At 37.5% G+C, this 22,424-nt stretch overlaps 2 protein-coding genes across 3 annotated transcripts; one reads left to right on the top strand and one right to left on the bottom strand.

Annotated features, from left to right (window-relative positions):
• Nucleotides 1-1,145: 1,145 nt before the first annotated feature.
• LOC106083350 (serendipity locus protein H-1) lies at nucleotides 1,146-6,454 on the bottom strand. The gene is made up of 3 exons (XM_013246292.2): nucleotides 5,111-6,454; nucleotides 2,216-3,720; nucleotides 1,146-2,136 (listed from the first exon to the last, which is right to left on the bottom strand). Exons 1-3 carry the CDS (start codon nucleotides 6,217-6,219, stop codon nucleotides 1,592-1,594), a joined length of 3,159 nt encoding a protein of 1,052 aa, XP_013101746.1. The 5' UTR covers nucleotides 6,220-6,454; the 3' UTR covers nucleotides 1,146-1,591.
• Nucleotides 6,455-9,211: 2,757 nt separating this feature from the next.
• LOC106083339 (dnaJ homolog subfamily A member 4) lies at nucleotides 9,212-21,701 on the top strand. 2 transcript variants are annotated; one of them, XM_013246281.2, is made up of 3 exons: nucleotides 9,212-9,301; nucleotides 14,562-15,844; nucleotides 20,940-21,701. In XM_013246281.2, the coding sequence occupies exons 2-3, from the start codon at nucleotides 14,753-14,755 to the stop codon at nucleotides 21,057-21,059; spliced, it is 1,212 nt and encodes a 403-aa protein (XP_013101735.1). In that variant the 5' UTR covers nucleotides 9,212-9,301; nucleotides 14,562-14,752; the 3' UTR covers nucleotides 21,060-21,701. The 2 variants fall into 2 exon arrangements, with proteins under 2 accessions (XP_013101735.1, XP_013101734.1); XM_013246280.2 differs by lacking the exon at nucleotides 9,212-9,301 and adding an exon at nucleotides 9,330-9,454.
• The last annotated feature ends 723 nt before the right edge of the window (nucleotides 21,702-22,424 follow it).

Here is a 22,424-nt window from a genome sequence, read left to right as displayed (position 1 = left end):
CTGGAGGTGGTGGAATGGAGGATAGGTAGAGGTTAAACAGTACCGGAGATATCACCCCACCTTGGGAAACTCCCCGTTTCACTCTAAGGTGCTTTAATCCCATGGCAGCCGGTTGTACGTACCGGATTGACACGAACTTTGCTCGATCTTTGTGAGTACTGGCCATAACTCATATCAGCCGCATATTCTTAAAAATTTTTCTTCAGTACATTTCACTTTTAGTTATCTCGGAACGAATAGTGGAATGTTCCATACGGAGCAGCTGCAACTGCAATCGCGCAGAGTCAATGGTATCGAGTGGAGAGTCTCAGTGAGAGTCCATGCGGCACCTGCTCCAGCTTAAATACTGAGTGCTTATAATGCTCAATATGACAAGGCGTCTGATTGGCGCCCTTAAATAACCAATGGCCATCATGTTCCCCCGGCGATCGGTCGTATAAACGGGAATGAGCTTGCTCGCCTCCAAATGCAAATGTGGCTACAACAACAATAACCGAATAAAAATTTCGCAGTAAAATAAAATTTATTTATTGTGTAGTTAAGCTAGATGAAAATAAGTGTATATTACTTTAACAGTGGGTGTATTGACGAAAATCCCCCACTGGACTCACCTAGCTACGCCACATTGCCGTACACACTGATTACATTTATATCGCTAATAAAATTAAGCACATACCTAAACAAAAAACAGATTTTTGAATTGGAAAATTTGACTTTTCCTTTAATGAGTCTTAGTTGGCATGCAACAAAACATGTTAACTCTCGAAAAATGTATTAAATGGTTCAGTCCCATGGCAGCTGGTTATACGTTTCCTTCATCGGCCAGCGTTGACGCCTCAGTGTGCAACATCATGCTGCAATAACAAACAACGACAAGCAAATAGTTTACGGCGCTGCCGTAATACTTTCGAGGGTCAAAATATATAAAAAAAAGTATTAAAGTATCACATGTAAATCTTCTCTACATACAGTTGCCGCTCAAAGCACTGCGTTCGGACTCAACTACGAAAAAGTCTGAAAAAGTTACAGGCTTAAGAATACTTTGAGTGGGCACAGGATATATTAAGCGGCTAAGTAATCAAGATTCATAATTTAAGAAAAAAAAAACATGATCTGTTTATTTAGATTTTCCGTTTTCTTACAAAAAGAAGTTTATACAAACTACTAAAGACTAAAAAAAGATGTTTTAGGTTAAAGAAATCGGCTTGCAGAAAAATATATGTATGTATGTTTTTATATATTTAAATATATAAATATGTATAACATTCGATTCCATTATTTTGTATCTAATGTCTAATAGCTAAACTAAACAAGACTACCACAAATTGCAAATTGAACTTAAAAAGACAAATGTAGGCTACGAAAGAAAGTATGGAAAGCTTGCACTTTCACTGTTAGGTGCATACAGACGGGGAGGAGGAAGAAGATAATTTGGAAACGAATCGTTTTTTTTTTGTTTACTTCTCATATGTATAAGTTGAAATTGATATGAGAACATAAAGATAAGAGTAATGTGTTATAATAAGAAATAAATCTAAAACTTAAGAGTTAGTTTAAGGTAAAAACTATGGAAAGTTAATTAAACTTTGGATTAGGATAAATTGTGTTGAGCTGTTGTCGCTTGTTTTGGTAAATTACGATTATTAAAAAGGGCCAACTTTGAGTGCGAGAAAAGCAGCGTATCCACTGATGGCAAAGCCTGATGCGATTTCATTAGAACAGGCCCGGCATTAACTGTAAGCGGCAGATATAGTTGGTTAATAAATGATGATGCATTGTCATTATTATTGTTGTTGTTGTTGTTACTATTGGTATTACTGTTGCTTGAGGCTATATTAGTTTTCAAATATCTCGCATTACCAGCATTGGTAATTTGTATAAGTTCGGGAACACCGTTTATATTTGTCGCCACCAACTGACGCACTTGTCTAGTTGTTGCATTGGTATCCTCAACTTTCATGGTGGCGATGGCTGAGTTTGTTGACAGCAGTTGGTTATTCGTAATTGTAAACTGGGGCAAATAGAAATTGTTTCCCGTGAAATCCGGTGCCAGTGTAGAGGACGAAGCGAATTCCATTGACGCAGGCGAAGAGAACGGCGATGACTCAAGTGACGATATACTTTTCTTAAGCGAGTCTGTTGAGGAACAATGATGTAGTTATAGAATAAAGAGCAAATCATTGAAGGTGTACGTGTTTGTGTTTGTGTTACTTACCATATTCCTCAGTTTTCAGTTCCATGTCATGGTGTTCTTCTTTTATCTTAAAATGCATATTCGCCACAGATTCAGAGGAAATCGCATTATCAGTTTCGGCAAAGTTTGGCATTACATTGACACTACCTGCCGCCGCTGAATTGGCCTTAAACAGACCACACTCCTCCATTTCTAAAGCCTGCTCCATTATTAAATCTTCTGCCGATGTTATGCTAAGACAATGCAAATCGGGAAATGGAGCTTTGGGCTGTTGATTTTCATGCGTCTGTCTTTGCGGATGTTGTTGCTGCGGTTGCACCTGTGGCACAAGCATTTCGGCTTTTGGCTCTATGAATTCCTTTTTGATTATAATTGGCGGAGGGACTTGCTGAACTTGCTTTGGCATTGACTGCTTACGTTCCCTTTTTGACTTCTCAATTTTTACATTTGCTGGCGGATTCTGCTGTTGTGTGTGTGTTATTAGTGGTGCGGTGGTTGTCGTGTTTGCAGCCAAATTAGTTGTGATGGCATTTATGGGTTTCGTACTAAAAACTAATGCCAGAGGCGGCGGCCCAATGCCACTCGATGTAGTCAGATTCACCAAAGGCGAGTTCTGAGCGGTGGATGTTGTGACTATAAAATTTGTTGTTGTCGCATCCTTTTCTGTCTTTATAACAGAATTTACAGTGATCGTTTGTATTTTCTTCTTGCGCTTGGCCGGCACCTTAGCTAACGGTGGCGGACCATTGCTACTCACAACAGAACTAGACACTTTTGTAGTTACAACGGTGGCAGCTGCAGAGGCCAAAGGAACAACAGATGTAACTATGGTGGGTGTAGTTTTAGTGTTGGACTCACTAGTATCCATTTTGTTGAGATCAATGCAATTATTTGAAGACGAACTCGTTGCATTCTGCTGGTTTGCTGGCATGTTATTGGCCGCATTGCCGGCGCTCTTTACTTCGGCGGCATTTGTTTTCTTCTCCTTTGGGGTACGCGTTGATTTCTTTGAGCAGTATGAGGGAATATTTTCTAACATTTCGCCCGTTTTGTGGTCCACCTTGTGGCGGCGACGCGTATGTTTCAACCAGTTGGGAAAATTCGTAAAATCTCTGGGGCAGTAGTTACACTTGAACGGTCTTTCGCCAGTGTGAATATTCGAATGTTGCTTTAGTTTCGAATTCGATATGAACGACTTGTCGCACACCGTACAGGCGAACGGACGCTGCTCCAGATGCACCAAATTATGGACTTTTAGGCAACGCTCGGTCTTGTACATTTTACCACATTTCTCACACCGATATGATCGTGTTTGGGCATGATATTTCTGATGACGTTGCAAATGACTACGCTCTTGGAAACGTTTCTGGCATTCGGAACATTCGTATGGTTTCTCTGAGGTATGAATGCGTTGGTGATGAGTTAAATTGATTTTCTGTACGAATTTCTGACCACATATTTCACAGCCATACTTTTTGTTTTCAGTATGTATTTTGCGATGCATCCACATGCTACCTAGTTTAAGGCTGAAATAAAAACAAAACATACAAAAAATAAGTACACAAACTTTTATCTATCACATGAGTTATGTATGGACTGATTATAAACTAAGTAATTCGACTACCATTTTAGAATGCTTAAACTCAGCACGAATTCACACAGAATTTTCAATTATATAGCACAAAAGAACTCACAATCTCACAAGAAGCGTCGAGATCCCATCTTGTGATTATTAGATATAAATATTCTGTATTCTCGCCTATCAATACAATGTTATGGATCAAATATTGCAGATATAAAATTTTACCTTCGAGAGACCTTATTATTCATTACATTGATACTTTCTGTGGTATGAGTTGCGGTTAATTCTACAATGAGTTGCGGCAAATTGTACTCGACTTACAATTATATCAATAAGGACGCATTCCACGCAAATTACAAATTTCCAAAGTCTGGATATTTAGCAGAAAGAATCCCGGAACCTGGCTTTGTTCGGTTTACCAAAACCGTCATGCAACGCCCATCTGTAAATGCTTCGTATGTATTTCAACAATAGCATTTCACATGGAGCTGTCAGCTTTAAAACGTTTGGCTTCTATTAGTGGCACACCCAAACTATTTGGTCTGAAACGCTTTTTACCATCAAGATAATATGAAAATAGTTGACAATCTGTGTTTGAATGATAATTTCAAATAGAAATTTAATCCATCTAAATCTTCGTACTTCGGAGGCTTCGCTATTGAAGGCAGCTGACTTTTGACGAGCTGAAAACTTTGGTCAGTCTACCTTTGAATTCCCGTCCACTATGCGTTTTACCACATAATCCAGATGATATTCAAAATGGAGTTCCCCTATCAATATAAATTATGTAACTTGAGCTAGCTAAGCTAAATATTAATATTCTATGTTAATTATAGATGACAATGGGTGTTTCACGTGCCAATTTTCGTATTCCTTCTAAGTGCAAGAGCGCAGAAAGCCGGGTACGCCAAAAACTTTGTAAACAAAGGGGATATGTTTTTGCGTTAAGAGAAAAACATGAATCCTCTCTAGTGGCAGTTGAATCGTGTCTCTAAAATAATTTGTTAAGAAGATTGTGTTGTACGAGTTGCTGACAGCAATGAACACCAGATAGGACCTCAATGTTCCAGCCCGTGTGGTGCTCACAGCCATCCCGTGTCTAGTAGTGACATTAGGGCTTTTGAATAAAGAATTTTGTCCTGGAACTGAATTTTAAGCTTGCAGATTAGAGCAGTGTAATTCAGCTTTAAAATTAACGTTCACCCAAACAATCTTTTTTTTCAAGCCATATGCTAAAGTCGTCATTAAACTTTCTACTACATCCTATTGGATGAGGTCTCAAATGCCGCAAGTAAAGAGGCAAGAATATAAAAAAATCGTAATAGCTCTATTACCACTTTCCACAATCAGGGCACTTTTTCCAGGCATCTTTGCGGGCATCAATGGGACGATGGGTTTTCAAGTGTTTCTTAAGCGAGGGTTCTGCATCAAATTCACGTTCACACTCCCTGCATTTGTATGTAATGCGATGATTGCTATGATTTGCCAACTCTTGGCCTCCTTGAAACGCGACATCACAATCCAAACATCTATAAATGGGTTCCAGGATAATTTTTGGTGCCACTTCGTTTTTATTATTTGGAGAGCAATCCAAAGCGGTCAATGGAGGAGGTTGTGTCATATTGCTATTAATTGAGTTGAGATTAGAGGCTGCTGTTGTTCCATTCTTATTTATTTTGGGCAAATCTATAGGCGGTTTAGGAAACTGGTTTAACCGTATAATCGGTGCCAAAGATGGTGGACCATTAGCGGCACTACCCGTTGTGTCTGGTTTTGAAAATCTGGTGGGTGATTTTTCTTTAAGAATGTGCTGCTGTTCCAAAAGCTGTGCTGGAGGTTTGTTGGAACGTTTTAAAGGTGAGCAAGTGATCCCACTCGATGGTTTCAAAAAGGTTCCACTGAAATCTGTCTGCTCCTTCTTAAGTGTAATACTTAGATCACATTTCTCACTGGACATTAACATGTTGTTGCTACTCCCGCAAGGGGAGGGAGGTGACCTGCTACACCCTGTTCCGCTGTTTCCACTTACCGCACCACCACTCACATCTAATTGCGGTGTTTGTGCACTCTCGTCTAGAGCTTTCCAGAAGTCTGACGAGGACAGACTATTGCCCCCTATCATGCCCGATGGGTCAGCGCTTATTGTTACACAAGCGGAAAGATCGATGTCCAGGGATTCGTCTTTAATGCTCGATATAGAATCGAAATTGTTCATTCTTAGCAAAGAGGCAAGAATTTCATCACTGGGCTGCTGCTTGCTTGGAGTGGATGAGATGGGGCTGGATTGTGTCGAGGCGCCGGAACTTCTTGCCGTGATCGATGTTAATGACGATGGGGAACATTGGATCATTGTTGTTGCCGGACTACTGCCGCCAACACCACCCATTATAATTTTAGGCGGCAATTTACTACAAGTCTCTGCTTCTTCTTTCATTTTTCTCATATTTATGTCACTTAATTTGGAGGTTATGCCGTCTATTCAATATATCCTTTTTCCAAACTTATAGAACCAAGTACTTAAATGATTTTTCGTCAGTTTACGTTGGTGATCATTGACTTTAAACAGTTTTTCTAACATTCAATAAAAAGTTATCACAAATAATTCCACAAAAACTATAGACGACGCTGTTATTTTTGGCTCGCCATTTTTATTTTATTTCTTCTTCTTCTTGATGGTGATGCGAAAGACAAAACAATAGTAGTATCGTACAAAATGAGTCATAGTGTGTACGAAATGGTACGAACGAATCGATATAAATGTGTGTTTCTTAGCAGGTATGGTTTGATAGCACGCGCAGCACTAATTTTTTTCTAATACGCTCACATGCGTTCTTTTGGTTGAGTTACATACCATGAGCCTTTTGCTGAGAATGAATTTTTAAAATGTAGCTTATTTTATTAAAGAAAATTTCAAATTTAATTTCAATGGAAATTGGCAATGATGTGACGCAAAACTTAAATAATTTTTTTTTTATTATTTGTGTAGTTTTTCAAAAAAAGTAATCGCAATAAAAATGGGTTTTCAACGGTGAAAAACTAACAAAGAATAAATGCTTAAATAGAACAAGTTGACAAGTCAATACCAAGTACTGCCAACAATTAGAAAAATTGTATGTCGGCTGAACGCTTGACTTAACCTTATTCAGGGAATCCTGTACCAGCCTTAAAGCTGAGTATTCTTTTCAGTTTTTCGAGCAGAATGCTATCAAACTCCATATAAAAAAAAAACGTCGGAGAAACGTTGGCTGAAAATCGGCGGAAAAGTAGTACTCTGAGACATGTCGCTACTATTTTGCACATAGAACTCAGTACCACTTCAACGGAATGTGTTCGCATTTTCTTCTTCTGAAGTCAGTACTAGGCTTTATATGGTGTACTATATTGGCTTTTAGATACATTTTTTTAAGATTACTTTTTTGGATAATAAATTTTGAATAGAAAAATCTTGCTAATTACATTGAGATTACATTCCTCATTATTTATGAAAATATTTTCATAAAAGTATTTTGTTATCATTGACATTTTTGTAGCGTTTCAAAAAAGTAACAACGGAAAATGGAGCGAATTAGTACGATACACAAAATCAGAGTTGCACTAATCACTGATTTTGAGAGATAGGGCACTCAATACTTTGTTGTTGGGCAACTGCCACTACCTCTAAATGAATATATCTTGATTATTAAAACAGCTCCATAAAACCATGTTAACACTAGAGCCCAAAACCCCGTTTACACTGCTCTTTAAATCCGGATTTAATGGCGCGATCATCTGTTCCAGTGATTTGCATTTGTCAACAGGGATGTTTTTGACAGCGTGTTTATTGTGATCTGCATTTTTATTCTGTTCAGCATATATATTGTGGTCGGCAATTAAACTGGTGAAACAATTTTTTTAAATTTTATAAGAAATTGTCAGGATTCACTAATAGAAGGTTAGGTCACATGCAAAAACACAAAGTGGATAGGCCCCATAAACATCATTAAGGATGTCAAATCTGACGATTGAAAATGTCATCATATAGGAGAAAACGTAAACAAAGAATGAATGTAAAAAGAGAACAAGTTGACATCCTCAATGCCAAGTACTGCCAAATATTAAAAAAAAGTATATCGGCTGATCGCTTGGCTTAACCTTATTCAGTGAATCCTGAGAAATTGTGAGATGTTGAGATAAAGTGCTGCCCAAAACTACCGATAATAACCGGTATTCAATGCAAATGCAATTTTGCATTTGAATTTCGAAGCAGATTTGCTGCAAATATCCTCAAATAAGTAGATTAGCTTAAACCAAGGCGGATTTAAAAAGGTGATTTCATGTGAACAGCTGTTAACAGCCGCCCGGGTTTGACGGTATTAAGATGTCAGATTTTTGTTAACATTCTCTTCGTTGTTATCTTCTTTCTCTCATATTCCCTGGTCATGTGTGCACACGTATACGCACACAAATTGGTTTGAAAACGCGATCAGCTTGATAACAAGATGGCGGATTGCACCGTATGATTTGAGGTTGTTGTACAAATGAGACCACCTTTAATTGTTTCACCATGAGCTCTTTGCAAAACACGAGATTTCCTAAATCTCGGCGCAAATCTATACTTGCGCCAAGTGTAAACATGGTTTCATTCCAAACTTTCCAGCACTATTAAAACCCGATAATTTAGAGGTTAATCCCAATCAAAGAGTCAAAAGTCAGCGTCAAATTCTTTACATAGGCCAAACAAAAAATTAATGATAAACAGAATAAGAGCGTTGAGGAGCGTCGCGTTGAAAAATGCAGCTCTGCAAATAAATGTTAAAAAAGCAGCTTCGCAAAAGCTAAACAATTTTTAACATTGACGATTAAAAACACTTCTTGACGTGTGGCAACGCTCGCTCAAGCGGCATATCAAGCGGATCTGGACTACATTCAATCCGACGCGGTAGTACCTGAAGAAGTAGACTTTCCGCAGACAACTAGAGTAGTTCTGTCTCCATTATGTAGACAGAGTAGTTTTGTCTCCATTGTGACTAGTGACCACACGACACCTGTTTCATTGTTCAGCCAGACCCACTCGTCTCAGACCCAGATCCCTTTGGACACACTCCATCATAGTCACGGAGTTCCTGGATCTGGATACAGAATATAACAGACGAAAGCTTAAACACAACACACTACTACAACAACAACCGTCGGTCAAAGTTGAAAATTTTTAACTTTTCCGCGTTGTTTCTGTGGAATTTGTATGTGCATTTTTTGCAAATCGACGTTCAAAACCAAAGCTCAAGGTGTTCATTTTATTTTTGCCTCGAGAGTCCTATATAAAATTCTTGTAAAACAACTTGACGTTGACTCTTGACTCCTTAATTGAGCTAAGACTCTTACGGTTTGCATTGACGCCGTCATTTCCATTCTACGTTACTACGCCCCTTTTCTAACGGATGACTAATTATAAACACGTTGAACGTTGGCATCACTGTAATTTTTATTTCGCATTTTCTGGAAAAGACGAGACATTGAAGTACTAGACTTGTGAACTACAATCTTGAGTGAGTCGTATTTTTTCATAAACTGAAACGAAAACAGTAAAATTTATAAGTAGCTAATATATTAACACGTATTTACGAGAAGTGGAGATTGGTGATACATATAAAAAAATCTTCAAATACTTTTTTTTCAATTTGAAACCAGTAGTTACCAGGGTATGGTTAACCTCGTAGAAGTATTTTCAGAGACGCTCGTTTTTTTTTTTTATTCTGATTTTCTAATTACCTGAAAAAGTAAAAATTGCAAATAGATTTGCTAATATTTCTTTGTATAACTGTTACCAGTGACGCATTTGTGCTAAAGAAACTGAAAATATATTTGTGTGTGTGTGGTTTAGTTGGGTTCTTTTCTTTAACTTTCTTTTCGGCATCGCTAGTCTAGAATTCATGCGAAATTTTATGTAATTCATTTGTTTGTTGTAATAAACAACTAAGGACGAAAAGTGTCTGACGCTTGACTAACTATTATACTTATTCACAAAGGTTTTTTTAAAGCACCTGCCCTTGATTGCCTAATGCCCTTTGATACGTCATATGTATGCATCGTTGTACACACGGCTGTATGTACATATGTGCATTAATCTGTATAGATTACTATGCCTGGCAAGCATGAGAGAAAATTGATCATTCCCAGTAATGCTTCCTTTTTTGCCAAACTGAAGGAAGTCTTAAAAATCACACATAAACATGTGAAATTTATGTTTATGTGGTGACTGCTTCATTTCACTATTTTGACTCGTGCTATTAATTCAGTATTTTTTTTCTCTTGTTTCCTTTAATTTTTTTTCTTTAGTTCTGGGCACTACACATGTGGAAATTAATCGAATTTTTGCTTGTTCTCTTTTGTTCGTTCTTTTTGTTAATGTTTTCCTGCTTTTTTTTGTCCAATGTGTGAGTGGCCCCTAATGTAACCCCCAAAATCGTAGTTGGCAGTGTTGTATTTTTCGATTTGCATGATGGAGCAGCTGCTCAAAAAAAGGGGATGCCATAGCCATCGTGTACGTTTGTTAATGTGTGAGGAGAAAAGTATAGTGAAAAAGTGCAAAATGATTGTGGCGTATTTTGCGGTGCGTCATCTAGGTTTTGTTATTATTAGCTGTGTTTTATTTTAGTACAAAATAGTGCAGTGCAATGAAATTTGTAAGAAAATGACATCTATGCGGGACAAGTTCTGGATATATTATCAGTGCAGGATATGTTTTTCACAACCGTGTGGTCACTTGCAGAAATGACTATTGTGAATGGTAAAATAAAATTACAGACGGGCCTCTATTATACAGCATTCTCGGGACCGGAGGCATTACGGACAATCGATTTTCCCGGGTAATGAAGTAATAATTTTTACAGTTTTTACACATTTTTTAATAACATGCTTTGGCCTGAAATGCCAGAGCACCACGACTCTCCAAAAAGTAAAAAAAAATTGTAGATATTTAAATTTCTTTAAATTTTGGTAACATCTTTACTATTTTCATTCTGAGTCTTATCTGCGACATATGTCATATCACCATCGGACAAAAAGCAAATTGGGAAGCATTATTACATCTGAACGATCTTTCCATATCCATGTTAAAAATATATCTGTAGCACAGCCGGATCTATGTTATGTCATTTCTAGATCCGAAACAGGAGTGGATACATTTTTCGTTAATAACATTAAAAGCTTCATATTGCAACAATGTTCCATTGGCTGAATTTAATGGGTCGATTATGGATAACAACCCAACTTCGGTTGCGTTGCCAACGGCCAAATTTGTGACAGAATTACGTACTTTTTTTTTTTAAATAAACAAATTAAACCACCACAAAAATGCTAGAAGTTGTGAAATACCATAAATAAACATTTTATTTTTAATTTAAAGCACATTTTATATCGCCGTTTGCTGCTCTTCTCAGTGGTTTTCTTTAGATGCTGCAAACCCAATATTTTATCAACACTTAAGAGCTCTCCTACTGGATTTATATCCAAGCCTGTGATTTCTTTCTTTTTATTATTATCCGTCAGCAAGATAAATTCATATAGAGGTAGTGTACCTCAAACAGGTGTACAAGTTTTTTTCGCGGAGTACACTATCTGTTTACTAGTTTTCATAACGTTCGGTTGTGTGTGTGCATTATAGGAAGAGACATAATACGCACAAACAACGAAAATCTTTTCACACTCAACTATTCTTCGGAAGTACGCGGCGACGTTTTATTTTGCACACACACAACCCGAGCCGCATTTGGGTTCGCCTCCAATTTTTCTAACATCAAAACATATGTAATAAACAAACAAATGAACAATTTGAACACATAAAAATAATTTCATTTTATTTCACAGCTTATCTATCCAGGGGTCAAATTACCGCAAACGTTATCGAGTGCACTTTCGTATAGAATAATTTCATCTTGGGTGTGTAATTTGTATGTCCAAGTTTTTATAAATAATGCTCGATTTAAGATACACAATTTACAATAGAGAGATATCAAATGATTTTACTCATTCACGTATGCGGTACTTCGGCTCCAGTACTAAAATAAAACAGCAAATTATTTTCACCCTTCACTGCTTATCAAACTAGTACTAAAATATAACCGCAATTATTAATTCAATCTTGCCACAATGCATTCCCCAAGCTATCAAACATGTCATATGAGCTGTCATAGATTAGAGCGGGCTTGTTTATATAGACGTGTGACTACATGTATATTCGATGAAATAAAACATCAATTCAATCGAAAAATTGCATATTTGTTCCATATGTATACAACTTCCAGAGTTGCTATTTTTAAAATTACAGATGACATGTCTGATCGTGCAATGGTTGCCTTAGTATTCTTTGCCTGATATCAACGATAAAAAGTTTTAACTGAACTACCGCATTACTTAGCCAAGCCTGTTTCGGTTTTCGAAAAAGCGGAACAAAAGATATTCTTGGGTTTAAATTTAGAAAACCTTGGGTTTACATTTAGAAAATGAACTGAGAATGCATAATTTTATTCAGCAAAAATAACCTCAAGTGATTATATACCTTAAAAGTATACGGTTTGGGATATTACGTAAAATGACTTTTCCGCTGGAACAGGTGGGAAATATTTTTGTTTTGTAAAAAAGTGAAATATTTTTTTATTCAGTTAAATTTTGTTAAATATGTTTTTTTTGTTAACATTTGATAATGCTTTTAAATTATTCATTTGATGCAATATCTGTATTTGGAATTAATATTTTGTGTGGCAACCCTAATCTTACTGCTGAATTAACCGAATTATCGAATACACATGTGGTCACATGTATATATAATAACAAAATACGAAGAGAAAATGGCCGGGTAACAAATTTAAACGTAGTTTGGTATCATTTTTAACGTATTTAAAACGTATATGATATTTTTAACAAATTTAATCAAAATAAACTATGTATTGCATTCCGTAGTATCATATCGTACATGTAAACAAAGCTTATAGTTGCTTTGTTTCGGTACTTTTCATGCATACAAAATTTAACACCGCAGTAGAACGGTATCCTTTGCATTGATGCATTTTGGAAGTAAGCCATCGTGTGATGCGCATCAAAAATTTAATATGACAAATGATTTCTTTTAATAAATATGCACCTTTTTCTATTAAAACGAGCTTTTATTTCATCGAATATACATGTAGACAAATGTGTATAAAAAGTAAAAAACATATAAAAAAATGCCGACTAGAGCGCGCTCTATTCGTATTTGACGTATATAATACTATATTCAGACTAAAGCTGGAGGAAAAAATGCGAAAAGTAGTACTCGGTTTATAGTGGGGAAAATGGCAAAAAGAAATTTTAGTGGCAGCGCTTGACATCATAGTCGGCATCATTTTTGTTTAATTCGTTTCAATTGTTCGTTTTTTCTTTTGTTTTTTGTTTTTTTTATATAATTTGGAAAAAAAGTGCTGATAAAAACTCCTGTCAAATTCCGCAACTGTTCCGAAAGCAGAATAAAATACCAATAGCCGCTGAAAAACACCAAAACACGTTTCTTTATCTGCCCTTATTGTTTTCTCTATTTTATATATTTTTTCTCAAATAAATAAAGAAATACGAACCATTGAAATCAATGAAATTAACTAAAATCATGCCGGCAATAGTTTTTTTTTGCCATTTTACTCACTATAAACAGAGTACTACTTTTCCGCCGATTTTCGGCCAACGTTTTGCATTCCGCTCGAAAAACTGAACAGAATACTCAGCTTAAAGCTGCTTTGGGCAAACGACTTGTTTCCCTTTATAACCACTGAAAACGACTGCAAAATTTGCAAAAGAGTGAAACTTCTGTGAGGGGAAAAACATCCAGCAGAACATGTGCAATTTCTCATTTTCAAAACTGCCCACATGTTTTTCGCTCTCACTCTTTTACTAAAAACGAAGAAGTAGAAACTTGTGCAAATTTTCGAGTACGCGAACTTTAACTGCTGATTGCTGCGCAATGTTGTTATTTCTTCTAAAAGTGTTCGAGAAAACCAAATTTGTTAACAGGAGGTTTGTCTTCACGATAAAATTATGTTCCGATTAGCTAAGACGAACTTTATTTTTTCTACGAGAAACCCGCCCTAAGACTAGAATTTTTCTTAGATTACTGTTAGCTATTTTGGCCCTAACAAATTTATCTACCCTCATATGCATACATTATCTAAATACATTTACATTAACAATAAAAAGTTCTTTAAAGGGAATTCCAATTTGATCTTTATATTGTAATAAAAAATATGTACATAACACATCTGCGCTACGCCACTATGTAACTTCTAACACATCCTATTTTTCTTTTTGATTAATTATTGTTGATGAATCTCTATAAATGAATGTAGTACCAGCCATTAGCCATTTCTGCTTCTTTGTAAACTAATTTGGAATTTCCTGTCAATTTTGGTGAAAAAATTTGTAAAACGTTTATAACACCAAAACCAAGCAATGTAACCATCTTGTACAAATGCTTAAATCAATTAAAAAAAAGTTTTTCTTTTTTATATTAAGTACATATAAAAAATTAATTAGCATTTTTTGGAATCCCTTATACATGCCAGAATAAGGAAAATTTGAAAAATTTTAATTTTAAATCAAAAAGAGTGAAACGATTAGAAAAAAAGTACAATTAGTTTATTTATTTTTATTCTAGCTATTTCCAACCAACTCTTGTTTTTTATTGTTAGCGTAAAATGGCAACTCTATTCAGTTGCAACATTCAACTTCAAATGGAAAAAGAAAGGTTGTGTTAAGTCTATGTTTTGTTGCTTTTTCTTTCAGAGCCTTTTCATCCCCTTTGTCATCGTTGTGTGTACAACATTTACAAGAAGACGTAGACAGAGGAACAGAATAAGGAGACCAAGTCACTCAATCGCCCCTGCACGAAAATCATTCAAGAATAGCAGACATAACGTTAACATATATTTATTTTGAATTTTTTGTATAGCCACACACATATTTTTTAATTCAAAATGGTAAAAGAAACTGGTTACTATGACTTATTGGGTGTAAAACCAAATGCAACTCCCGAGGAGTTGAAAAAGGCATACAGAAAGTTGGCCTTGAAATATCATCCAGACAAGAACCCAAATGAGGGTGACAAATTCAAAGCTATTTCACAGGCCTACGAAGTATTGTCCGACCCTGACAAACGGTCAATCTATGATGAAGGTGGCGAAGCTGCTATTAAGAAGGGTGGTGCCGACACTGGCGATTACCGCAATCCCATGGAATTCTTTGAGAAATTCTTTGGTGGTGGCTTTAGTTCGGGTCGTCGTCGTGAACGTCGCGGCAAAGATGTTGTCCATCAGCTGTCTGTTCAGCTCGAGGAGTTGTATAATGGAGCAACACGAAAATTGGCCCTGCAGAAAAATGTCATTTGTGACAAATGCGAGGGACGAGGCGGCAAGAAAGGAGCTATTGAGAAATGTATGCAATGTCAGGGTGCCGGTTTGGAATCACGTATGCAGCAGATCGGTCCCGGTTTGGTTCAACATATTGAACAGGTGTGTCGCAAGTGTTCCGGTACTGGTGAAACGATTTCGGAGAAAGATCGTTGCAAGCAATGTCATGGCCGCAAAACAGTGCGTGAACGCAAAGTACTCGAAGTGCACATCGAAAAGGGTATGCGTGATGGCCAGAAGATTATGTTCAGTGGCGAAGGTGATCACGAGCCCGAGTCACAACCAGGAGATATCATCATTCTATTGGATGAAAAGGAGCATCAAACATTTGTCCATGCGGGTTCTGATCTAATGATGAAAATGCCCATTCAGCTTGTTGAGGCTCTGTGTGGTTTCAATCGAATAATTAAAACATTAGATGATCGTGATTTAGTTTTTAGTTCAGCACCAGGCGAAGTTATTAGGCATGAAATGACAAAGTGCATAATGGATGAAGGCATGCCTTTGTACAAGAATCCACTTGAAAAGGGACGTCTTATCATTCAATTCGAAGTTATCTTCCCCGATTCAATTCCAGTTTCCGTTATTCCCGCTTTGGAGCAATGTTTGCCGCCCAGGCCAGAAGTAGAAATTCCAATTGATGCAGAACAGGTCACACTGGTGAGTACGGAAATTAGTCTCTTTTATATTGGGAAATTAATATCAATCACTTGGAGAAATTTTGTTTTTAGTCGTGGGTTCGTTTCCAATCATTGGTTTTTTGGGTCGATTATAGAAAGCACCTAAAGTGCAGTTTGGTTGTCGTCTGAAAACGTTAAGAAAATAAAAATATGTAAGCAATACGTAGGGCGTATTAGTTTCTGTCGATAATAGCGATTTGCCAGACCGGCAGTGAGAAAAAGCAAACAAAGCATGTATGGCTTGGGGTTGTTTTCGGCGTCGTGGGATGGCCAGCCACACACTTTGCTCTGAACATTGATATCAGATTTGTGTACTACTTTATTTGAGGCCCATATTTTCGTGATCCGCAGGCAAATGTGGCTACCTTTAGCAATACTCGCCCATTGGGTGTGGGGCAACCCTCTCAAAGTGGATATTAAATTTGTGTTCTAATTTTAAATAGAACACCTCTTATTTGAGCCCCATATTGCTGTGGCTGGTGGATGTTTTGGAGGTGACGCTATATATCCTTCTTTGCAATAAGTGAATCTATCATTAGGTGTGCTGTGCAGGCAAATTTAGCAATTGAATCAGCACGCATTTTGCCGGCATCCGTCATGCCCTGGCATGACATCGTTATCTCAGGAATAAGACGACGAATATCAAATCAATACAGGCAATTCACTATACGTCGATGCTCAAGGGAAAGATGTCTTAGTTGCTCGGAAAGGCATAAGCGGGAAGCCGTCCATATACGAATCATGGAAAAAATAAATTTCTCTACAACGCATAGTCCACTCTACACGTTTCTTTTAAGTCGAGTGTTTCTAGCACACATCTTTATCTCAGGAATAAAAGACGAATATCAAATAAATGCAAAATATAGAGCTGCGCCAGGCAACTCACATTACATTAATCCCATTTGAACCGGTTGTACGTACCGGATTGACCTGATAGAGTCCTTCATCGACAAGGGCTGCCGCCATAGTGTACAACACACTGTTACAACAACAACCCACATTTCTTTGATGCTCAATGGAAACAATAAATTTGTATACCATAGTCCCCCATCAATACCATCTCTCCCCAATAATGCTTTTGGAGCAACTGTATATATGCCAGTTGTATACCATTGTACACCCCTACACTCTTCATTTCGCACTGCGGCACGCCGTTCGAACTCGGAGGCCCTTTATCATTGAACTTAAACTTGAATCGGACTGCACACATTGATATGTGAGAAGTTTGCCCCTGTTCCTTAGTGGAATGTTCATGGGTAAAATTAGCAAATTTTTAAACTTATGACCTTCACCTAAGTTCGTCAATCCGATTTCAACCGGTTGTACGTACCGGATTGACCTGATGGAGTCCTTCATCGGCAAGGGCTGCCGCCTAAGTGTACACAACACTGTTACAACAACAAATCACATTCATTGATGCTCAATGGAAACAATAAATTTGAATACCATAGTACTCAATACCATTTCTCCCCACTAGAGACGGTCTAGTAGCTCCAATAATGCTTTTGGAGCAACTGCATATATGCGCGTTGCATACCATTTTCATCCTAACGTACGAGATATTCATCCTAACGTACGAGATATTTCAAAAAGCCCAAACAATTGAATGATTTTTTCCACACTTCGAATGCATGCGTATCACATTGTTTCTTTATGCCCAATACCTCGAGAGCTTCTACTTTTGATAGATAGACTTGATCGTCATAGGCTATCAAACCGCTTGTGTGACAACGGCGACCTGTCATAATGCCCAACGGTCATAAAACCCAAAATGAAACGCCTATTTTTTTTAAAGTGAATTGTAAAATTTAATGGTCTTCGCCCTAAAGGCAAAAAAGAAAAACTTGAAAAATGAAAAAATTCGGCAGAGCCCATCCGGGATTCGAACCAGGGCACACGAAGCAATGCGAGAGATGCGTTTTCGCTATTAATATGATTCAAATACAACATACCAACGCACGGCCCTTGAAGGCATCACACCTAATATGGTTGAAAAGTCTTCTAACCAAAGACGGAACGCGTCCCATAGTGGTTGGTGTGGGTTGCTATCATTGGCTTTCCTTTTCCATTTGCATCTCGAATAATTGAGCTCGTCTCGAAAGAGATACAAACAAGAATTGTAAAATTTAATGATCTTTGCCCTAACAGGCAAAAAAGAAAAACTTGAAAAATGAAAAAAATTTGGCAGAGCCCGGCTGGGATTCGAACCTGGGCACACTTTCACAACTTCCAACAGATGCACAAAATCATGTGAAGTACGGAAGAATTTGCCACAGAAAGAAAGTCTGTCATTATACAAAAATACATGCATTGGGGAAAAGTACAGCTAATAGGTTTGTCGAGCGTGGTTAATGTGGTAATTGATCAAAGTTGCGATTGAAATACAAGATACCAAAATTTTTCAACGAAATCAAGTGTGAATGAGGGAAGGGAAAAGAAGAGAGTAACACATCTGTTTTCCTATGGTTTCTCCAAACAGTTATAAAAAGATATTGAAGGTGATACAGCAAATATATCGAATTTTAGTGCAAAAATCATTGCTCGAGTTCAGTAAAAGGTATTGGAGGATTATATTTGTGTACTATTATCAGTTCAAAGTTAAACCTGAGGCGAAGACCAAGTGATTATAGAATTTGAAATCATTGCCGGTAGACGCAGAAACAGCAAATTGTTTTAAATTCCATATGAAGGGATATTATATGCTAGAAAATCGGCATATAAAGAAAAAGTTTATTAGGAGGCAAATTTCTACAACAAATCCTTTGTTTATTAAAAACAAAAAAGGTGAAATATTTTGAAAAAAAAAAATATTATTAAATATTACGCATGGGTATATATGTACGTCAGAGAAAATTTAGATTAAGCGTGCAGAAGTAGGGTACGCCGCAGGGGAAATGTTTTGTTTTTGTTTTAAATGACGCGCGCGATTTTAAATTGAAATAAAAATTTTACACTGCGGCGCTCCCTTTCTACACGCTTGTTCTCAATCCCATGGCAGCCGGATTGACCCGGCGGACTCCTTCATCGGCAAGGGCTGCCGCCTAAGTGTACAACACACTGTTACTACAACAACGATGATCACCACACAAATTGGGCCTTAGAGTTCCTTTCCGTGTGGTGGTCACAGTCATCCCGTGCCGGCAAACTGTGTCCTTCGCGCATTAGGTTAGATTGAAAAGAGGGTCCATGCCATAGGACATACACCTAAGCCAGTAACCGACTTGTTGTGCACTCTTTATACTAAAAAGTAACCTCGAAAAAGGAAATTGAAGTCGGGAATTCCGTGCTGCTTACAAATTCCCTAACTGTTTTCCATACCACGCCCCTTAGTTGGTTTATGTCTGGTATTGTGTCCTCACCTAAGAGCCGGTGTCTGTTAGCCGCGAAAGACGGGCAATGATCTTCAACTCATGGCCCTACACATGCTATCACTTGCCGCATCGGGTTTCTACCTTATTATGGTACCGAAAGCTTTTCTGACCGCCTGCTTGCTTGGATCTCCCCATAGGATTTTCGACTCCTATCTGAAATGGCCAGCAAGTTCTGGTAAAGTGTTTCGTCCATAATTCGCCACTTCGATTACTTGAAGACTCAGCCTATAGTCGAACGAAAAGATTGGATTCAAAGTTTGACTCAACAGATCGTTTATAAAAATTGAAATTATCGGGAGAAAGAACTCGTCTACAACGACTCCAAAGAAGATATTCTTTGATAGTAATGCAAGGTTTCGGACCCTATCAAATTCGTTGACGTTTTGAGACTATTGAACTTCCTATATACCTTACAAGATGGTAATCAATTATGCTCTTCAGCCTTCGAGAGCACGGAGCATGTTGCAATTGCTCGCCTCATCTTTTTTGGTGATAGGGGGAACATTCGCAACTTTTCAACGCGCACGAAAGATTCCTCTGCGGTGAGTAAATGCCATCCGATTTATTTATGTCAAAGTTTACAAGAACACTTTTAACTACACGTGTTTGAAAAAATATCTGAGTCATAAGGCTGGACACGTCTTCGATAAAGGGGAGCAGTTGTTTGCTTGCCGATAAGGAAGATTCCCTGAAAATATATTTACCTTATCAACCGAGTCGGTTAATGTTGTAGTTGTTGTAGCAATATTTGCATGTGGAGGCTCTTATAGGAGAGCCAGCTCGTTCCGGTCTATACGACTGATCGCCGCCGGAATATGATGGCCATTGGTTATTTAAGGCGCCAATAACTCGCCGTGTCGCATCGAGCATCATAGGAACTCAGTATTTACGCGAGGCCCGGTGTCACCCGAATGCCAGTGAGAGGCCCCTCGATACCGCTGATTGTCCACAACTGCCGTTGCCGCTACTCCGTATGGAGCATTCCACTATCCGCAAACTGTGATCGCGCCCGGTAGCTCACAGCTAAGCTTTTCGTGACATCGATGAACAACGCACAGATCGGATCCCAAAGTTCCAGCCTGTGTGGTGCTCACAGCTATCCCGTGCCGGGGAATCAGTTAATATTTTCTACAGACCTAGATAGGATTCCAATGAAAGAATGCAGTTTCGCCTTTCGCCTTCAAAGAACGTTTCGGATGAATGCTACGTAGGGGTGAGGCCACCGTAACGCAGAGGTTAGCATGTCCGCCTATGACGTTGAACGCCTGGGTTCGAATCCTGGCGAGACCATCTGAGAAAATTTTCAGCGGTGGTTTTCCCCTCCTAATGCTACTATGCTATGTAAAACTTCTCTCCAAAGATGTCGCACTGCGGCACGCCGTTCGGACTCGGCTATAAAAAGGAGGCCCCTTATCATTGAACTTAAACTTGAATCGGACTGCACTCATTGATATGTGAGAAGTTTGCCCCTGTTCCTTAGTGGAATGTTCATGGGCAAAATTTGCATTTGTTAGGTAGGGATGATCATCAATCCTTGGCCCAAAACGGCTAGTACCATTTCGACATTCGGCACATTTATTATATTGTAGCTCGTCTCCTTATAGGCATAGCCATTTCATTTACATTTAAATGTTCTTAACATTTTACTAAATTGTCATTATCTTATGGTTGTTATTTGCTTATTGGTCTTTTCTTTTTTTTCAGTCTGACTTCGATCCTAAACATCGCGGACAACAACAACAACACCATCGCATGCCATATGATGAAGATGACCGCTATGATGATGGGCCCGGACCCAGAATGCAGCAATGTTCCTCAAGTTAAGCATGCAACTAAACCCCAAATGGCGTAAACAACTAAAAAACACACTACTCCAAGAAAAGAAGATTTGAAAGAGAAAATCCTCGATAGGCAAAACAGCAAATTGTACTGTACTTTACACTACTACTAACTCGCAATTCCTGTTTTTTTTTTAACAAACCACACAATCATGCAAAAGAAAGAACTTTCACAATATATATATATATTATGTTGCAAAATTTGCAAATTTTGAAATCGTTTTAAGTATCTATTTATGCTTTATACACTGCTAGAAAGTTTTTCGGAAATTCTAAAAATTATTTCACAGGTACCAGAAAACCTAATTCGTTGCATACAAATTAAAAATAAATTTAAAAAACAGATGGAACCGCTTGGATTCCAGACGAATGATGCTACGATTTCGTTTACTAAAAGCGAGAGACCGTTTCTATTCGACACAGACACACACACAAGATAAACCTTTGCAGCTAAAGAAAGAAATAACTATGACTTTATAGATGTACATTATATACACCCTGCTCTACTTATAAAGAACTTTATACATGTACCACAAACGTATGCATCAAATTTATCGTATTGCAGTTGTATGTACCATTTGAAATAGGAAAAAATATTAAACGGAACTGTTTTTGGTTAATTTTTCAATTGGGTTGCCTATTATATTTCATACATAGAGGTGATCAAAACCATCTTCTGTCTCTTTTCTCCATTGGTTTTTTTACATTCTTTCTTTGCTGTTGTTATACTTTGCATACCTGGGTATCCTTAATCGGAAATATCTTTTTTCTACCCACACATAAACACCTTGGTTTTGGATAATCTGATCTTTTCACTCTAAATCAGAAAGTACTTTGGAAATTAATAGCATTAATATGCTATAAATATTGACAATGGGTTTTCATGAATACTATACGTTCGATCATATAATGTAATAAAATTTTAAGTTTATTCCGACATTGATCATCATAAAAAAGGAGTTCGCAAATACAATTTATTCAACATTTCTCGACTCCTAATGATGAAATAAAAAAACTTTAATGGGAGTGCTTAAACCACAACATACATAATACATAAACAAAATACAAACAAAAAGTTAGTTCAAACGTAAATAAATTATATTTAGAACTTGAAACAAACCGAGTTTTCTTTTCCCATAATTTCCTGAAAGGCTTCGTCATGATAAAAAATAAAGTTGCAAAAAATAGCAAAAAGTTGAAAAATTGGTCTCTCGACTAGGTTTTATTTCTGTGTGTTGTAGCAGTGTGTTGTTCACTGAGGCGGCAGCCCTTGCCAATGGACACCTCCATCGAGTCGATCCGGTACGTACAACCGGCTACCATGGGATTGAGGTTTTATTTCTGATTGCGG

Source organism: Stomoxys calcitrans, chromosome 2 (assembly GCF_963082655.1).
Source record: "Stomoxys calcitrans chromosome 2, idStoCalc2.1, whole genome shotgun sequence".
Taxonomy (NCBI): domain Eukaryota; kingdom Metazoa; phylum Arthropoda; class Insecta; order Diptera; family Muscidae; genus Stomoxys; species Stomoxys calcitrans.
This window is presented reverse-complemented; position numbering and strand designations above follow the sequence as displayed.

Bases quoted from the DNA above. Each gene is read 5' to 3' on its own strand.
- LOC106083350 (XM_013246292.2), bottom strand. From the start codon at position 6,219: ATGAGAAAAATGAAAGAAGAAGCAGAGACTTGTAGTAAATTGCCGCCT. The intron at 3,721-5,110 runs GTAATAGAGCTA...TTTTTATTTCAG, and splicing joins TGCCCTGATTGTGGAAAGTG to CCTTAAACTAGGTAGCATGT. The intron at 2,137-2,215 runs GTAAGTAACACA...GTTCCTCAACAG, and splicing joins ACTGAAAACTGAGGAATATG to ACTCGCTTAAGAAAAGTATA.
- LOC106083339 (XM_013246281.2), top strand. From the start codon at position 14,753: ATGGTAAAAGAAACTGGTTACTATGACTTATTGGGTGTAAAACCAAAT. The intron at 15,845-20,939 runs GTGAGTACGGAA...CTTTTTTTTCAG, and splicing joins ATGCAGAACAGGTCACACTG to TCTGACTTCGATCCTAAACA.